This window comes from Odontesthes bonariensis, chromosome 10 (assembly GCF_027942865.1).
Source record: "Odontesthes bonariensis isolate fOdoBon6 chromosome 10, fOdoBon6.hap1, whole genome shotgun sequence".
In the NCBI taxonomy this organism is placed as follows: domain Eukaryota; kingdom Metazoa; phylum Chordata; class Actinopteri; order Atheriniformes; family Atherinopsidae; genus Odontesthes; species Odontesthes bonariensis.
Window position 1 is genome coordinate 14,413,699 of NC_134515.1, and position 20,131 is coordinate 14,433,829.

Below are 20,131 nucleotides of genomic sequence, written 5' to 3' on the forward strand. Positions count from 1 at the left end.
TTCAATCAGAATTTCAACCGATTGTATATTTGACGTAAAAATTCTCAAAAGCATCTGGCGATGGAGGAAACTATTAGTTAAAACATTATTTATCGAAGCATAATCCTCAGTTGTGAGAGGTTTGGCAATTTCTTCTTCCATAACATGCTTTGTCTGAATTCTTTTCATTTATTGGACAAATCTGTTGCATATATAATTAGATAATACCTCATTTGCACATTTAAACATATCATTTTGCAAACTGGGAAGTTTTATAGTGGTATCTATGGTTTAAAACACACCTGTTGTCTCCTTTTCTATAAATAATTTCCCTTCCACATTTTCTATTATATTCTATTAGCCATTTCTATACATTTAAATGGGTTAACTTGTAGGTAAAGATGCATAGTGGGATGTTTTCTTATGAGTAATCTTATCTTTAATAAGCAGCTTTTTTAAATTTATGTTGTTAAAAAATGTCTCAGTGTGTAAAATCTATTTATTTTTTTTTACAATTTGCCTGACCTTTTTATTCATCCTTTTTTTTGTCTATTTTCTAAAAAATACCCTAAACTGGATTTTCATTCCGAGGTCATCTCTACAGGCTGGTTTTTCTGCAAGTGACGAATAAATTATTAGCTGGATGTCTTTAATTCTTTAAGTAGTAGACTTTTAAAGGGAAAAAGGCAAAACTCTCAACTCCATACTGTTTTTTTTCTGTATTAAAAAAGAAAAACTAAGTGAAGCTGATGAGTCTTGTAAACCAAGTGAATCTGTACTGAATAGCAAAGTAAGACATGGAAACTGTAAATATGCTCTTTGAGATTTCTACATTATACAGATTTACCTTCCAACAAGGGAAATACAAGAAAATGAACAAAACCATAATGGCAGGTAAGAAGAAATAAAGTAGTCAAATTTTAACATACCGAGACTAAAAAACAAGGCCTTTAAGTTTTTAATGACAGAAACGGCCATCGACGTTCGTACTGTACAAGGCATAAAAAAACAAATTTTTGTAAATGTGTTGATTAACCTGCTTGTTTTCATTCTGTCCTTTGAGACTTTCTAATACACGAGAAAGAGTTCACTTTGTCATTTCTGCACTTAGGCTTTGACACTTGACAATGACTTTCAAACGTCTATCAGGATTCAACTTAATCACAAAGCTAATTATTCCCAAATAGTTGTTTCACTCGCTTCCTGATGAAAGCTCCAGTTGACTCTTCATTCCTGAACAAATTTACAGACAACTCGGTATTCCTCCTTCCGAAGCATAAGATGAGACCTGTGTGATCACAGTGCCACACAGACACCATTAATAGAGATGGTTCGGAATCTTGAGACTGCTAAAGCTGTAACAACTCAAGCTGGAAGGACTTTTAAGAGATTGAATCAAATCCAGTAGACAAAGCTCAGCTGGATCTTTTAGTTACACAGCCATCATTTCAAAGCTCAAACATTTCTACTAAATGTTATTTTTCAAGAAGGTTTTGGTGTTTGGTTTCGGGCACAAGTGGCACTTGAGCATTTTGAAGAAAATTCCCAATCAGTGCTTTACACTAGAACAAAAAAAAATATTTCAAAAAGAAAAAAAAAAAATCAAATGAAACAAGCCGTGAGATGAAAGCTTATGGAACGACTTGCTGCGCGAGTTTGGAGTTAAAACACTCAAATCCCAGTGTTATTTCGAGCTGCAACATTCAATATATGCAAGTATCATAGAGATGCCTTGTGCACACTTCTATACACATTTCCCAAAAATTCAGCCCAATATAATTGGTGTCTTTGAAAAATGGAAAGATGGGAGTTGGTATGGTAACACTGAAGGAGATAAATAGTTTTATTTTTGACTGTGTTTGGGTTTAGATACAACTGTGGAAAGTGAGATGAGTTATTTTTTTTTTTTAAATGATTTAATCTAGCATTCAACTAGAATTGACACACTTGAGCTTGAAACCTGACGGTCCTTTGGTCAAAAACAGACCTTACAACTGCGATTTTTGTTCCAATAAACAGACTTTGCATATCTGAAGAGGAAATGACGGGTAAACGAACAGGAAGCTTCACTTCCTCTGGCATGGATTTACAACATCCCATCCGACTCGTGAAAATTTAAGGATAAGTTTAAAAAAAAAAAAAATAAATTCCAGCCTCTGAGAAAGCATAGCGTTTCCTGCGTCTGTGGCTGCGATTATAAACCAATGTCAGACCTGTAGCGGTTACCCGCACCCCCACTCGAAAAAAAACAAAACTTTACTTCTTAGAGCTTCTGGTAAGACCCTAATTTGATGTACACATCACTGAATTGGGAGATGTTAATACTTTACAGGCTGCTTCTGCTGAGCAAGGCAAAGCAGGACCACCCCTGCCCCTTAATTTAATTTTGGTCAGATTTTCTGCCCCTTTTTTTAAAAAAAAAAAAAAAAAATCTTTTCATTTACTAAAATATTAACTGAAAGACAAGTGACGATTTGCATCTGTCACCTTGTGTGCAGCTCTTCAGAATGTTCTTTGCAGATGTCAACGGAGGAAAACAAAAGAAACCCGAACACAACTTCAGTTGAAAGGATTTAAGTTATAGCAATACGCACACTATCAAGTGTACAATTTGTCAAGGTTCATTTGATTCTAATAAAATACTTTTTTTAAAACCCATATACATTTCATATATTTATCTTTTTGGGGTATATGGATCAAAAAATAGACATTTAAATCATAACGAGAGAATGGGAAGGACAGGGGAAGAGAAATAAAACTACAAAAGCTACAAATGGTTGCCCGCTATCTCCGAGGAGGAAGAGTGAGGACAGGAAAGAGCAAGATAGAGAAACAGAGGGAGGGATAAAGAAAGAGAAGGAGGAAGCGAGGGAGGCAGGGAGTTAGGAGGGGATTGGCCAAGCTATACAGCGCAGTATGACACCCACTTTAGCTCATTACACACGTACAGTCGTGATCAAGGCACAGGGATCTTCTAAAAGTTTTTTTTTTTTTTTTTTTCAATAAAGTTGTACAAAATAATACATTTTACAGTCTGTACAAGAATAATAGTTCAGCAGTAAAGTAAAGACAGACATACAAAGGAGCAAGAGGTCAGAGGGAAAGATGGAGGAATGATGGGGGGGGGGGGGGGGTAGGGAGGTACGGGCAGATTGTTTAACCACATGAATACAAAAAATAATAATGATAATAATTCTGGTTGCTGTCGTCTTCTTTTTCATTGTCCAGGATTATTATATTCATTTTTTTTCCCGAGAACAAATAAACACTGCCAGGAAAGTGCAAATGGAAAGGCGGTGCTGGGGGGGGGGGGGATGAAGATGGAGAGTGAGCAAAAGTGTCAGACGTGGAAAAAGGCAGAGAATGACAGAGTAAAGATAAAGAAAGAGCGCACAGGGCACAATGGCACGAAGGTCTACACAGACAAAAACAGCTGTGGAGACAGTTAAACAGGATGAAAGTTCTCATTAACTTATATGGTACTGTACTGTAGAAGGATGCTTTTTGCCCTCCATTTAAATTCCATAAAAGTTGGCATTTTTGTTTCTTTTTTTTTTTTGTTTTAAATTTAATATATCCTCCTCACATTTTGCTCCACTACCAACAAGGCAGAGTCAGGTGGCAAAGCAGTTCTGTGGAGAAGTCGTTATCGTCCCCGTCTAACGTTTCCGAACTCCGTCAAAGAAATTCACATCAGAGTCAGATGTGTCCCGTTTTTTGAAGCCCTGCCCAACCTGTAGTCTCACAAAAACACCCGTGGTCCATTTAGTTCGTAGTAATTACGCTCCTCGGGGCTCGGCTGAACAGCCACTCGATCCAGTTAATCTCAAAGCCCTTCGGGATAAATTAGTGGGCACCTCAACAAGCCCGCCCCTTGTCAACAGAGCAGAAGTGTCTCCAGATTCACTCTGGTCATGCTGTCCTTTAATAAGCAGGTGTGATACTTTTCTGTGCAACAGAGCCGGTGGTTGGATCTACAGATGTCTGTAAGTGATAGGAAAGTTTGGTGAACACAATTCAAGTCGAGTCCTGAGCACAGTGCTTGTGTTTAGTTTTTTTTTTGATTTTCTTTTTTTGTGTGTTAGATACAGTGTTCAGCTTATCTTATGTGACACATTTATTCTCTTTTTGCAGTAATTCAACAGTCATCTCTTTCCCAGTTGCATTGAAGTTTTAGCTCTTGGTTGTCATCAACAGGGCAGAGAAAAAAAGAAAAAAAAAAATACAATCTCAACTGGAGGAAACTTGCCAGATCGGGCCACTCTGGGCTCTCAGAAAGGGGGAAGGTAACGTGTGGGGGACAATACATGATGTCAAGGTCAGGAGCTTGGAATATGTTGAGGGTGAAGATCCGAGTCTGTTTATTTGTTAGCCCCTGAAACCCCTTCATCCAAACAGCTCTGTCTACATCAGGTACGGCGTTTGCGTCAGGGGCAGTTCTGAGTTCAGGGTGTGTTTACTGAAAGTGTGTCTGTGTGTGTGTACATATATGTTTGTGTGCATTTTGGCCCCCGTCCTATCACAGGAGGTCACACACATCAGGGTTCAGTGTTTTTCTGTAGTCCGATCTGCTTTCAGGTTCTTGGTGAACTGCTTTCCTGTCCCATCACAACAGCTCGTACTGTCGCAGGTGCATCCTCTGGATGATGTCTCGACAGTCGTTGAAGACGCGGCGGATGTTTTCTGTGTCGACGGCGCAGGTGAAGTGGGGGTAACAGTAGTGCCTACCATCCCCGCTTGCTGTGCTGATCCTCTGTAGAAGAAAGAAAATCAAACAATCGTTCAACCAACACACACAAAAGTTACTTCTTATTACATGTTTAGTTGATATAATCTTTAAAAAGTCATGCCTATTCACTTACCAGGAATTCATCTCTTATGAAGTACTTTGCCCTTGTAACACGAGGATCTTCTCCAGGCTCTGGTGTCGCTGTCAGACAGAGGAAAATGAGCCAAACTTATAATAACATGAATCTCTAAGGTGAGCACAATACAAATATGGATAGATCACACATAGAGATATAAGTAAGAAACGGGTGTAATTCTGATGAAGAGGGTAAGCAGAGCAACATCAACGGGTTTGTCGAGGATGAACTCTTTTGGCCAATACACTGACTGTACATCTAGTTTTGCTCAGTCAAGAGTTTGTTCTTGTCTTACACATTTGTTTTATAATCGTGAGGAATTTTTACTGCCAAAAATTTGCCAAAAACTAGGAAATAGTTTGCATCGAATAGTATCTTTTCTTTGGCGAGGGTATCTGGACAAACCCTGAAACAAGCCACTTGCATAGTTACTAAATGGATGCTGCTGAGATTTAAAGATGAACTTCTAAACAAAACCCCCCAAATAATTTGCAGTACCGTGGACATATAACTGCAACCAGTATAAATAATGTTAATGTTAATGTTTGCAGGAGGTCAAAGTGTTTGTAAGTGGACAGAAATGCTCACCATCATCGGGTGTGAAGTAACGAGCAAATTCAGGGAAGTATTCCTCAATTTTGGATTTCCCTGCCAACACTTTCTCTGCAAGCAGGTCCTGTTTATTTAGGAACAAGATGACAGAAATGGTCCGCAGCCACCTAAAAGACAAAACAAAAAAAAGAAATAAAATTAGATGAGGTGAACAGAATCAGAGAGAATCATTGCTTAGAGCTCTATCATCAAAATAAATCCAAAGTAGATGATAAATGTGTTCGGAAATGGCATTACAAGTGTTACAAATCTTAATTTCTGCAAAAACAATAACTATTTCAAGATTGCCACAAGAGTCCAAATCCATCCGTTTTCACAAGTGAAACAACACTTAGACTGGAGCCAATCAGTTGAAATGCAGAAGAATGATAAATACATTTCAACTCAAGCATTTTACTTAAGTTGTTTTATCTCACAAACACCAGAACATTTGTGGAGAATATGCAAGGAATTAGTTCTAAACTTTCTCTCACATTAATGCTCACAGCCAGATATTCTCTGGAGGAGATGTGCTCTCACAAGAAGAAATACTCTGCAGTGGTGCCTGCGTGGGGTGCACATGGAACAGGATATGATGTGGAAAGTATGATGGCAAAATCACAGTCTTTTGTTTAGAGTACATAAAAATAACAGGTGAGGCTCCCGATCTGTCATAAAGGCTGTTTCAGATTGATATCAAATACGATTGAATATGGATTTGGATGCAGAACAGTATTACAAATGAGTGAAGGCAACACAATGGTCAGTAGAAAGAAGCTCAAACAGCTGCTTCTCTAACATGCTGCAGACGAGTACCTGCTGTATTCGCAATGTAGTGCTCAGTCATCTTTAGGTTACTATTAATAACCAAGTCAGTAGGAAAAGAGGTCCAGAGAAAATGTTGCAGATATTTGCATTCTCACTTAAAGCCCAATTCTATCATATAGTTAGTTATAATATACTTTGAGGGCTGTCGTGCATGTTTCAAAATGGCTTGAGTGAGATGTATGCAGTGATGTGAAACACACTGTCAAAGATCTTTATCATTTTAAAATTACATTAAGCATTCCTGTCTTTTGCATTTCAGAAGTGTGTAGGGAGCTCGATCATTTCCACTACAATTGATTTTAGAGGGCTGGAAATACCATGTAGGGTTAAGGGCAGATTATAGTTCTGCGTCTATCGTCTTGACGTGTTGCTTTGCTCTGGTCGCGAACCACTTTTCATGTTATGGTTCTGCAACCTCGGTCTGGAATTTCTCGGGATGCACAGCAGTTTCCCCTCGCGAGAATTTCGGTGGGCGGTGACGAGAACTTCGGCGGCGCCGGCGGAAGTGTTTATCTTTCAAAAAAAAAAAAAAAAAGTGTATGCAAGATATGGATCTGGAGTTGCTCGATATCGAAGAAGAACAGCTTATTTTATTGGAGTTGGCGAAAATGCAAAGGAGGAAGCCACACAGACAACCGGAAAGGCACACCGAGGACCAATCACAGCCGCTTTTGTCTGCGCACTTCCGTTGGTGGTCTGCGTGCGTCTGTCGCGTAGTCAGGATTTTTTTGAGGTGCACGACAACGCGCGCAGAGCCTCTGCGTGGGGGAGTGGTCAAGATTTTGACGCTCGCAGAGGCTCTGCGTCCGAGCGTCAGAGGCTTTGCGTCTGAAGCATAAATCAGGCTTTAGTTACCCTTTTTACACCAAAACCATCATGTACAGATTTTAAAAAACAAGGGTCTTAGTTCTTTTATTAATCCTGAATGGAGAACACTTTGGTTCAACTGCTTGTTTTGAATGAGCTAATTAAATACAACTGACTGGGGTTGATTTGACAACTGAATGATTTGGCTTAAATTACTGGAAAAATAACAATCAAACCAAATAAATTAAATGTACCATATAAAAAATCTTGATTCATTTGGTCTTCTTGAAAGGCGTAGAAGACTCTAAGGGTTCCCTTTTGTCTGTATGAACAAAAATCTGATGTTGTACAAGAGCCTTCTGATTTTGTAGGCTGTCATTTTGAACCCTGGACTTGGTATGAGACACACTTTGGGAAATGCTTCGTTCCCACCATCTCTGCAGTGTGAGAGAATTCAACAGGCAGAGAGACACAGCATCTTCCTTCACCTGTTGTTCCAGATGTTCTTGAAGAGGTTGAGGGCCTCCTGTAAACGGTTGGTCTGATTGTCCTCTCGGATCACCATGTTGTAACTGCTACTGGCCACTACGAATATGATGGCCGTTACATCTGAGGACAAGGGAGCAACCGAGTTAAATGAGGCATGCTGAGAGACAAATGATGCAAGCTGAAATGAACAGAAGTTACCATTAAAGCACTGAATCCATTTCCGACGTTCATCTCTTTGACCACCGACATCGAACATGCTGTGTGGATCACATGAGACATTGATGTAAACACGTAAAACACTGCCATCATGTGGAGAAATTTATATTAGAGTTTCTCAGATGATTCATTTGTGTGTATCCTGAGGCACAGGCTCCTTTTGTGTAAGAAAATTCCACATACAAGGTAAATTCACGCCTCTTCTCATTGCTCTTACTTACTGGAAATTAACTTTGTCCACTTGGAATCTTGTCTCAAAGATCCCTGAAGTCAGTACTCTGCACCGCAGCAAATCCTGTAAATATGACAGAAAAAGTAACAGAATTGATCTTTAACACAAGTTACAGGATTTTGTTTTTATGCCTGCACTTGAAGATCTGGGCCAACTGTTACACTCTACAAATGACTTATGTTCCCTCCTCGGACATTTTTTTCTGGAACGAGGGGAAAAACTGGGACATACTGCGAGAGGTTTTCTGTGTTCACTTTTAAGCCTTTTGTAGACAAGTTTGGGGATAAAATGACTACATAAGATTCATCTTAGACGGGGTGGACAATAGCGTTAAATTTCAAAGGTTATAACACATAATAACAAGGCTGGCGCCTTACTTTAACACTAAAAAAACCCTCACCATTAAATTGAAACAATATTGTTACACCAAAAGCCTAACATTAATACTGCATAAAAAGAAAATCTAAATGCATGTAGGTAGATTGATATATATATATATATATATATATATATATATCACATATTAAATACATTTGTGTGTGAAATACAATATTAACATATTAACACACCTGATCTGTTGGAGTGTAGTCACTCTGTTTCACAATGTCGATCTTATCTAGAAAACTGAAGAGACAGAAATAAAACAACAAGTTGAGAAACCGTTATTAGGATCTTGAGCTGATTGTGGATTCCTTCTCTACATATGTTATTGTATACGCCTGCACAGGTTAGGCTCATGCATGGCAGCACATTTCTGCTGCAGGGAGCACCACTCTTTAACAACCTGTTGCAAAATTTAAAACTCATCAGATAAAGTGTAAATTAAAAGGCACGTTCTTGTGTAACACTGCAGCTAAAACGTCATTTAAAAATAGCAGCTGTTTTTTTTATTTTCACAACACCTTGGCATCACCAATGCTTATTCAGCAAAACATAAAAATACTATAGCATTTCTCTAATATCCCAAACTTCTTGAAGGCATGTCGAAGAAGATACTGCACGTAGCCAGAAGTTATCAGGATGCATGTGTCCAAAAAATTCTAGACAAGCAAAAATTTGATTCACTTGTGTATAGATACCGATAGTCTTTAGGCTGAACAGAGACAAAATCCAGCTCTCCTAAACATAGAAAACCTTGAAGGGGAGAATGTGCGGCACATTTAACCTTCAGGGTACATTTCCTACTAGAGAATTGTGTTTACTGTTATGCATTTATATGGGGGGGAATAAGGCAGCTATGAGGAATAAAAGGACAAAACACAACTCTGAAAACAAAACCAAACAAAAAGTAAGCCTTTCCAAATTCTGTTGAAAATAAACAGATCAGGATGGACAGCGAGACAGAGACAGGATGAAAGCGTAGTGGCGTCTGTCTGACATTATAAAGCAGATTTCAAAAATAGCTCTCCAGCGCCCTGGCCTGCAGTACAGTTACCATGGAGACCCAACCACAGGTGCTATTAATAGTCTATCAGCTCCCAATCTTGTGCAGCTGGAGTTGCTCCAGAGCGAGGACAGACGGATGGAGATGGAGAGACGGAAGACGGAGGAGGAGTGAAAGAAGGCAAGAGCAGGATGAGTTTGTCTTTTTGTGCTGGATCTGTGAGCGAGATGGGCAGGGAGCAAAACGTCGGACTGTACCATCTCAACCACCTGAGGGAAACATTCATTTAAAAAAATGTTTTCGCCCATAACTTCAAAGTCATCTAAAGAATCTACTGGCCTAAATAACACCCACGTTATATTAACCAATGGAAATCTAACGGTGATAAGCTGTCGAGGCTACATGCTCGTACTCTAGATCTGAGCAGCAAAGGTATCCTCCTCAAACACCAGACCCCCCCCCCCCCTAAAAATCCTCTTATCTGTAGATGACTCAGCCTCGGCCATGTTTGCTCCCAAACACCACAAACTGCTGCTATTACATGACTCTTTCACTATTTTACAGCTTTTGCTTTGGAAATGTTAACAAGACGCTACTCTGCTATTAGTTCTGAACCGTTAAAAACAGATCCAAAACGCTAATGATGCATCATTTAAGTGTATACTTTATAAAATGTTTAAGATCACTATCAGAGATTTGTCTGGTCTTGCCTTGGTTAAATGAGTTGTTGGAAATACTCAACTCTTCAACAGATAGAAATGCCACAGCTGACAGAAAGGCACATATACGGCCACCGAGGAGGTGAAATATATTTGTTCACTGGACAAACATCTCGCTAATGTAGGTGCTATCAATGTACTGACTCAACATATGACTAATGGTTTATACCTGAAAGTGAAACACAAAGGGAGACTGAAGTAAAAAGTCACTCATGGAGGCTTTAATATTTCTGAAATTAGTTGGTGGGTAACAAAGGGTGTAGTGGTATCCTACAGCTGCCACTAGATGCTACTAAAGAGCCAACTCTTTTAGCATTTACACATGAACTATTTACTACTTAAAACTTGATTTTGTAGTACAGTACCTCATTCAGACTCAATGGTACTTTCGTGTGATTCTCAGGTTTATCAGTGACACGTATTAAACTACACAGCACACTGTTAACAATGCAAAGCAGGGTGACAGCTGTCTAAACAACGCATCCAACAGGGGTCAAATGCACAATAAGACCTGCGAATTTCACTCAAGAAAGTTGTAAAAGCTGCAATATAGTTGTTCAAAGTTTGCATTGGGCTTATGTTTATGGGACTTCATTCATTCTATAGAATTATTATTATTCTTTTTAAAGTTGTCTGAAATAGATACTAGGTCTTAAAGGGTTACAACGTTGCCCTGTATGATTCGCACACAGATTAAATTATTAGGTTCATTAAATATTATGTGGATATAACTTCAGGGAAATTATGCTGTGGCTCTGAATAACCTGAGTATTATAAATGAGGTGGTTATTAATTAATGTAGTTATCCAATAACTGCATTAATGAACAAGATGCATCCGAACCCGTCTGACTCAGCTTGGTTTGATCACATGATCTACTCCTTTTTCAGTAACTGACTGGAACCAGATGGTGTTTGGGGGGGATGAGATTAGTTTTGATAGTTGCTGGTGGGTGACATGTTCGACTCCAGTGAGCCTGTATCAACCTATGTTCTTATGAAATATGAACTGACCAGCTGGGCAGTTTTTACTACCTCAGCTGACCATTTTCAATGTTTTTTCCCCCCTAAATCGCAGGGTGCAATTCAAACCCACTTCACAGAAATTAGACAAAAATGCATAATTTTATGGATTTATGGGCCAAATCAATATTGAAATTTGACAGCCAGATGATCGTCATGAATGGCCAGTCTGTGTGTTCTTAACTGACACAAAGCCCATCAAATCTAGATAACCTTTGTTACTAGAAACAGGACAAATGTGACTCCCTTTGATTACAAGCCATGACTCACGCTTTCTCAAAAGATTGGATAAAAGCTTCCTGTTTTAAAGATACAAAGAAATTAACTCCAATAAAACAGAAGCACATTGTTTAAAACATGTCTCAAGATTTTGTCAACAGGTTTCAGGTCCGTCTCATTAACTAGTCTACAGCCATAAATAAACCCCACAAACATTCAGTTGTAGTTTAACTGGTTTCTCGAGTCACTACTATGTTAGGCAATCAGTAATAAAAATGAGTTACACCCCGAAAGCCCACATCATCCATATGCTGTGACCACGACTAAAAGTCATGACACCCAGCGCAGTTCAGGGAATCCACATCATTCTGTTTGAAATTAAAACAAAAACAAAATTGCACATCCAGAAGCTGAAGCCACTTGTTCATAACAAAAACAGAAACTAACAGAAGAGCAAAGTTGTCTCGAATTCAATGGAAAAGTTTTGTCACTATGAAGTTTAGTAGGCAGACATATACTTACTACTGTGCACAGTCGATTAACTGGTACTCGTTGGATCTTTCATAGCACGCCTGGACCCCTTCATCCTGCCACAATGTCTTCGCATGATCGTAAAACTCCTGAGGAGGGACAAGAAAACAGGAATATATGACGGAGAGAAGGCAGAATGGGGGAGCACTGATGCAGGGTTACAAAGTAAAATATTCACCCTTTCTGCTGAGCATATTTACTGGCGTTATCAAATGCACGGGGACCCCACACAGCTGTCTCATGTTGGTGGAAATGTTAGTTTACCTTCTCTTCGACCTTCTCTTGATTAACAAAGTCGACTAACAATTAATGTAAATGCAGTGAATCATAGACAGGAACTGTATCTACAAGTAGGAAAGCCGTTCTGTAGGTTTACTGTGCACCTACTATGACAGATATGACAGAAGACAGAGAATCTGACAATGTTGTCTGTTGTCCATGATGCGTGTCTGAGGTCAATGGGTGCATGGCGTTTTTGTTGACACCACATGCAGTGTACGTTGTGCCTGGTCGATGCCTGTGTACATGTATGCCAAAGCAAATAGGGGTGAAGGCAAAGAGAGGCACCTCACTACTCACAGAAACTACAGATGGACTTACAGACATGCTGGCATTGATTAAGGTTTTCACTGTCTTTCATTCTTTATACTGAGTGAACATTTGTTCTCCTCCATCTCCACCATCCTTATTAACATTCTTAGTTACGTATGTTTCTAACTATAGCTTTATGATGGCGTACCGTAGTAGCTCTGGAAATATTGCGTCTTTCTTTGTATCGTCTTGATATTTTCTTATGAGCTTTTTTCTGTGAAAACAATGGTTTCTTAAAAACATTTTTCCACACTGGTTTTTATGCCCTGCCGAAAGGATTTCTGTGGTAATCTTGCTACTTTTTCTTTTACATCTGTTATGACATGTAACCATGGTAACAGTGAAGTTGTTTGCATGTGGGAGCAGCTGACTGAGCCTTCCACAGCCCAAGTAATGCCTGGAATAAGTACCCAATCCGGACGAGGTGAAGAGGAGGTGTCTAGGATGTAAAGCAGGAGAAAAACGGAGAGAAGGGAAGAAGTTTAAACCATTTCTTCCCTTGATAGTCATGTGTAGTGTGAGCTCACTGGCAGATAAAATGGACAAGCTTGGACCCCTGACCAGGAAGCAGCAGCAATTGAGAATGAGGAGTTGTCGTCATAGTACAGAGCCCCGCCCCTATCCGCCATGTTGGCAGGATGCTAGCGAGAAAACGCCATTCTCTCTGTTCGTTTACAGTGCACGCGTGTGTTTTTAAATCAGTAAGTTTAAACAGTGCGGAATTGCAAGAACATGCCTGGAAATCACTGCTGTGTGAAGAACTGTTCCAGTACCTCACATAATACGTTTGGGAAACATAGGAACAACAAAATACATTTTTTTAGGTTTCCTAAATGGATGCAGCATCAGGGAGAGCAGGCGTCTGACCTGACGAGGAGATGCCGGATTGCTTGGTTGGCTGCAATAAGAAGAAAGGACCTTACTTTCGATTGCTTTGCGCTTGTAATAAGCTTGTCCCTGTAAGGTCCCTTTTCTTTCGCCTTATCTTTCTGCATTGCTTTGCTTTCTTTCTTTTTTTATTGTATTCGTCTCTGTCCTGCCGAAATGACAAATGCGGGAAGATATCTGGAATATATAGGCGCGCCTCCGTTAAGTTCTGATGGCGTTGCCCCTGGCAACAAACAAAAAAACAAAACAAACAAAAAAACATCCATTCATAGTGATCTCTGTAGATTTCCTGACCTCTCTGCTAGATTTCAACTTTTTAAAAGTTTGTCGACAGTTTTAATTTTCCTTCAGGGACCAATACAGTATCATTGAACCGAGTTGAAATTTATTGAACTTATCAAAGGCCCCAACAAAATGGGCCAACTCAAGATCTTTATATTTCTGAAGTTTCTGCTTACAAATCCCCAGTAATGATAAAAACAGGTGTAAACTTCTCTTTAATGCAGTTCGCTTGTACAGGGACCCCGAATGCCAGAAAATTTCAGACAACACACAAACAGACTTGTGTGTTCGTGCTGATTCCCATCTCTTCATTTAATTTGACTTTTCTCACTACTGATCACGGCACAGTTCCCGCTAAATTAACTCAAACTCTGATACGCCTCTTAAAATTGGGTTGCATGTCCAGAATAAAACTTTAAAATGTATAAAGGTGACCCAATCACAGCACTGTTGAACCAAGAAAATAACTGCACTCGTGTGTATGACAACACACAAAACTACACATTCAAAGTAAAAAACAAGCGAGATACACTTTCGCCATTCTTCTTTATAACTAGGAAACTATGCAGTGCCCGTCAAAAACAACTCAACGAGCCAAACAGTCAACTGATGATAAACAGCATCAAATAATTGCTTCCCAACAGTTCAGTGCAACCCAAAGTGCAGAAAAGAACATCCAGTATGTAAAAACCCACACATCTGATTCCTGTAACAGCAGATGTGGCTTAATGAACTGTTGCTGAGTCAGACTGTCCGCTCACAAACTATATTTCACTCAGAATAGGAGTGTGAGCCCATTGCCACCATAGTAATAAATAAATGAATAAATCAATGTGTCAGGTAGAGACGGCTTTTGTTCAAAAGTAGCTGACCCTTCTATAGCTGTTGCTTTTCAATTCACGTTTCACAAGTGGGTTTCATCCTCAGACCTACCTTGTTTGTTTTTTGTTTAATGTAGGTTTGACAAGCTGTGCAACTACAAAAAATAAAACAAAAAACCCCAAAGCACACAGGAACAACACACACACACAAAAAAGCCACAGAGGTTTTGAACTCAACGGTCTGAACGAAGATGACAATCTTAACCATGACACCACTGTGACACACTGAAACTTTTACTGACACCATAAGTAGTTAAACTTAGTAGTTCATTCATTACACACATTAATGCATGTTTTAGCTGATGGCTAAGGGTTAGCTGTGAGGGTTATCAATACTGACACCATCGTCAATATTACATCATTTGTAATCATTATTGACATTATTATGACAATATAAGGTAGTATAAAAGTAAGTTATTTCCTCTGCTGTTATTTCCGCTATTCTAAAATACATACATAGCCACATGTATATCTACAAGATTACCATATTTAACAAAGTTATCCTCAAATCATTCATGATCATTAATATTGTAATTAATTTGCATTATCATTACGGCAATGCTGTGTGTTTACCCCCCCCCCCCCCCCAGTTTAGCGTTCCTATTTATTAATTTGTTTATTCAATCGATTCATTACTTTGTCAACCGGTCAGTACGATGCTTCAATCTGAATAATTGGTTGATTACAGTTTAATTCATTCATTTAGTTCTGTCCAGTCCACTGTAAATGTTGGTGCGGGGAGCAGGCTTGCTTTGCGGGTCTCCTGACAAATAGACAGTGTGTGGTAAAAGAATTAGGTCTAATGCCCCTTTTCCACTGAACATTTTCGTAACGGTACGGCTCAGCATGGTACGACTCTACCCTGATTGGGAGCTTTTCCATTGCGGGTTGAAGGTGGGAGCCGTTACGATTTTTAGTACCTGCTAGTACCTGCTTCAGAGGTGGGTCTAGTCGGTACTAGCCGATACTAAAACGTCACATGATCAGTGCTGTCCACTGATTGGTCAGGTGAAATTACGTCATACACGCGACGAAGCTCGGGGAGCTTTAAATAGTCACCCGCCATGTATGAAAACACACCTGCGAGAGCAACAGAGAATAAACAGAATTGCGAAGATGGAAGACCAGAGAAGGAAAGCCAACCCATGGACGATGAGCGAGGTGCAGACCTTTCTGTGTGTGGTGGCCGAGGACCGCATACAGAAGGAACTGGATGGAGCAACACGAAATGAGAAGGTGTTCCAGGAGATAGCCAAGCTGATGGCTAACCATGGCTATCACCAGAATTCTCAGCAGTGCCGAGACAAGCTGAAGAGTGATTACCGGCAGGTAAAGGACCACAACAGCCGGAGTGGGTCAAACCAAAAGACATGGAAGTGGTTCGACCAAATGGACGGCATTTACGGGCACCGCCCGGCGAACCGGGGCAAGGAGAGAGGCGTGGATACGGCGAAATCTTTGTTGGAGGCGATGGAAAATGGTAAGTGTTGTTCTTATCCCCTTGGTGCAACGCTTACATCTTAACAAATGCATGTTTTATATCGTAACAAATACATGTTCAGTCTTTAACTTGTGTAAAAAGTTACACAGGTGTCTCATGTAAGTTGTTCTGAGTGAGCTAGCAAACAACGCTGTTTTGGAAGGCTAGCACAGTGTCTCACCTATGCGGTTTATGTGTATGCGTTTCGTATGTTCACACTTTTTTTTTTCCCCTCAAGACTCGGTTTGTGCAACCGATGAGTGTTCGGTTGCTGAGGTCAGCGAAGATCCTCCAATCCCGCAGGCTTCAGAACCGACATTGGCATCGCAATCTGCAGCTGAGGCAACAGCTGCTTTCTGCATTCCACCGGCACCAACACTGGCGTCACCGCCTGTATCTGAGACAACTCCTGCTGTTTGCTTTTGTACTGTCTTTTTTAATAAAGAGCTTGGTTTAACTAAACAAAATGGATTGTCAACTGCATTACACATTACACTCCATCGTTGTGTTTACTTTTGACTAACCGCGGCGTGACACTTTGTAGTCGCCTGAAACCGACGTCACGTTAGTGGTGACCGGGCCGACTCCGCCCACTTCCAGGTCACGGTTTGTGTGGAAAAGGAAATGGTACTGGTGTCGTGTCGTGCTGTGTAGTGTCGCGCTATATCGAACCGAGTAGAGTAAGGCTAGCTCGGCAATGGAAAAGGGGCAATAGTTTTCCACTTACTAATGAATCAAAAAAAGAAAAAAAAAATTGTCATAACTTGTCTGCTGGTTCCCTAACAGACAGGCTCCTTTTTTATCTGTCATGTTGGTGACCATCATGTACTGCATCAGCTCTGTCCTGCCTGGCTGGGCCACGAAATGTAAATAATTGATATAAGTTAAACTAAGTATCATTAGTAAAACCACTACTGACCTCCCCGTACCCTGGTTGTCCACTGCGTGACCTCCTTATAGCATCCCGGTGTCTCATTCACTCTCGTGCTCATGGGTTGGACTCAATGCCATCATCATGATTATCCATTTATTTATCTTTGAATTCATTTATTTTTCTAAATATATACACATGTATTGGAGGGAGGGTGAGAAAGGACAAACTTTAATTTTGTCCTGCTATCTTTCCTTGGATTTGACAGTGTGCGGTATGGTAAGGGGCACACGCAGCTTACACAGACACATGCACAAACACACAGTCACATTCTCCTAACACCACATGAAATAATCATCGTAACGTTAAACCTTTATTTTGCAGTCAAATCTTTATTTTGCAGTCAAATCTTTCTCAATCATTCTCCTTTGCATTCATCGCTTTCTTTGTATTGGTTTGTCACTTTAATGTCTCTGGCCTTCTACCCTGTCACTGGTGTATTGCTTCTCTTTATGTAACGGCTGTCTCTTGTCTGTCACTCCATTGTTATAATGTTATGTCATTGTCATGTCCCTTGTCTTTCGGTGCAGTGTTATATCTACATAATGGATTTAAGTGTTTTGCTTTGAAAAGAAAAGAAATCTTATAAATGGAATGAACATCAGCCTTGAAAAAGTTTAAGATGTGCCACACCTATTCAAACTGGTCCACACTTCTAATCTGCATTTCAAGCACCATGATATTTCAGGTCTGACTAAAATAAAACGCTGTTCAGTGTGGTGTAATTTTAACACAAACTGTTACTGGGTTACAGGCGAGCAGATGCCTCCATGACGACATTAACAACAGGTGAGACTGAGTGAATTGAAAATTGAATTAAGCTTGGTCCCACAGGTGGCTGGGGATGAACACTGAGGCTCTGCAGTTTAGTCTCTTAGTAAATGGGAACGCCCCACTGAGAACACTAAACCCACACAGTCCCTACCCATGGGGTCATTAGCAAACCTCTGTGTCAGTAACGGGGTCCCTTGTTGGAACTTCAACCTTCTATCGCGCACTGAAACACAAACACACACAACTGATGATACCTGGACCTGTTGCAAATGTATCACTCCTGACGACTGACAAGGTCCTGAATCAAACTTCGCTATTTAGCCCCGCGTTTGGAAGCAGCAAACTGGAAAGGTTTGTTAAAAAATGCCCAATTCATAACCGCTTTCAGAATGTAGGTAGTAGGTCGAAACTTAATTACACATTAGTTAAAACTGCTGGCCACTTGATGCCCTCAAGCCATACGAGTGTTGCTTTTCCATCCTTTGCATCAGAATGAGAACTATTAGGTCCAGCATTCATCGAATTTACTTAAACACTATCATCATAAACAGTGTGTATGTTGGTCAGCATAGCAAAACCAAGAGAAGACAGTGAAAACATTTTCTGATATTGTGCGTCTCTGGTAATATTGTGCTACTTACAGATGGAAACTCAAAGTCCTTCTGGTTGACAAAATTGAGGATGTAGTCGATCCGGTGCTGGTTCTCTGGACACGCCAACTGCACCGGCGGTGTCAGGGTGCTCATGGCTGTTACAATAGTCTGTCGCAAACACACAAACCCAGGTAAGATGCACCGAAACTGAGTATAGTTTTTGAATACTCGATAGAAAACAAGACCACTTGCCATGTTTTCTCATTAATCTAAAGCATTAACGACACAAAGCTGAAAGGATAATGAACACTCACCTCAATAGCCTCTTTAATATTATTCTTGATGTCTTGGATTTTCTGCTTCTTTTCTCTGAAACAGAAAAAGGTGGCAATTATGTTCGGGGCTGTCGCTGTTCAGCAGAAGCAGCTAAATGCACAGAGTACATAAATCTATCGCTGATTCACAAACAGCCAGAGCTGCAATAATCTATTGCAGCCTAATAAGATGACTGAAAACGGTAAAAAGTACAGCAAATAAAAAAATAATCTAAATGCTACACATGAAAGTTTTCCATAGTGTTTAACGGGGGTAAAAACAGCCGTTTAAATTAAGTTGAAAAAAAACAAACAAACATAACCACATAATTAAGGATAATTTATCTATTTTAATGTGAATAATGCTAATCACTGACAGTAAATTATATTTAGTCACTTCCACTGAGGACTCCCAAACCTCAAGCTGTTGGGACAAAACACAAAAATCTGTCCAACTGATTTATATCTACGAAAGGAAAACAGGCATAATCTCTTCACTTGAACTTAAAACTGTTTAGTTTAGGTGTAAAGTATCAAAAAGTAATTAAAAAAAAATAAAAAATAAAAAAAAAAGGCACAGAGGAGGATATCCATGTTGTCCTGACTGAGGGCACTGCAGTACACTGCACTGAGTTTGTTTTTATCTGGAAGGGTAAACAGACCTTCACTGGCACGCGTGGTGGAGAAATTATGTCTGCTGTGAATGATAGCTGTGTGTACAAGACATTTGGGACTCTCTGTGACAAAAATGTTTCTAATAAAAGGCAACCAGAGAGCCAGATAGTCCATCTTTCACCTTGAGCCTACCAGGACAACAGCGCATTGTGTTTACAACAGTTCTACATCAGTGACAACGGGCAAGACTGACCTCACAATTTAGTGCAAGTTTTAAAACACAGATTCTGCCACTCCGGGCCACGTGTATGCAAAATGTGTGCGATAAATAGTCTACACTTAGAAACACCTTTGCCAGTTTTAGCAATGAGTTGATCAGTTTACTGGAACAAGTGCAATGTGAATCCTTGATGAGCAAAAACAAAACTGGAACCATACCCCAGCAACCTCACCTAAGAGATAACATTTTTTGTCAGGGCTGCATGATGCTGCTCAAACATGAAATAAACTAACAACATTTCAAACAAATTGGATACACATTCATCCTGCCACGTTGCTGTAATACTATTCACATTCATACATGCAAGACATTGAACATTTGCTCTCCGGCATATTTGGCATCAACCACCCCCCCCCCCCAAAATAATACATTTCTTTTCAATTTTTAAAACAAACCACCTGTGAGGTCAATCTGCTCTGACAAACAGAGGAGGCAGAAAGAGTGAAAAGAAGGGGTAAGACAGAGTTTATCAGGTTAGGAGGGAGATTGAGAAGGCCTTGTTTGCATTTTCAACCTGATAGTCATTATAAATCACATGGTTGTGTGTTTACACTCTCCAGTCTTGAGACAGCTTGCTTCTGTGCCTCTCCTTCCCAGTCTCTTTTTTTTCCTCTTCTTTTT

At 39.9% G+C, this 20,131-nt stretch overlaps 1 protein-coding gene across 3 annotated transcripts in view; it reads right to left on the reverse strand.

The window, feature by feature from the left end:
* Positions 1-914: 914 nt before the first annotated feature.
* Positions 915-20,131, reverse strand: part of gnas (GNAS complex locus) — a 29,181-nt gene continuing 9,964 nt past the window's right edge. For all 3 annotated transcript variants that reach the window (XM_075476368.1, XM_075476365.1, XM_075476366.1), the window contains 10 exons: positions 18,616-18,670; positions 18,350-18,469; positions 11,873-11,970; positions 8,577-8,631; positions 7,997-8,070; positions 7,758-7,816; positions 7,559-7,679; positions 5,433-5,563; positions 4,842-4,909; positions 915-4,732 (listed from right to left, as the gene is read on the reverse strand). In XM_075476368.1, the coding sequence (XP_075332483.1) occupies positions 4,586-4,732; positions 4,842-4,909; positions 5,433-5,563; positions 7,559-7,679; positions 7,758-7,816; positions 7,997-8,070; positions 8,577-8,631; positions 11,873-11,970; positions 18,350-18,469; positions 18,616-18,670 (928 nt within the window). In that variant the 3' untranslated portion in view covers positions 915-4,585. The remainder of the gene's footprint in view (positions 4,733-4,841; positions 4,910-5,432; positions 5,564-7,558; positions 7,680-7,757; positions 7,817-7,996; positions 8,071-8,576; positions 8,632-11,872; positions 11,971-18,349; positions 18,470-18,615; positions 18,671-20,131) is intronic.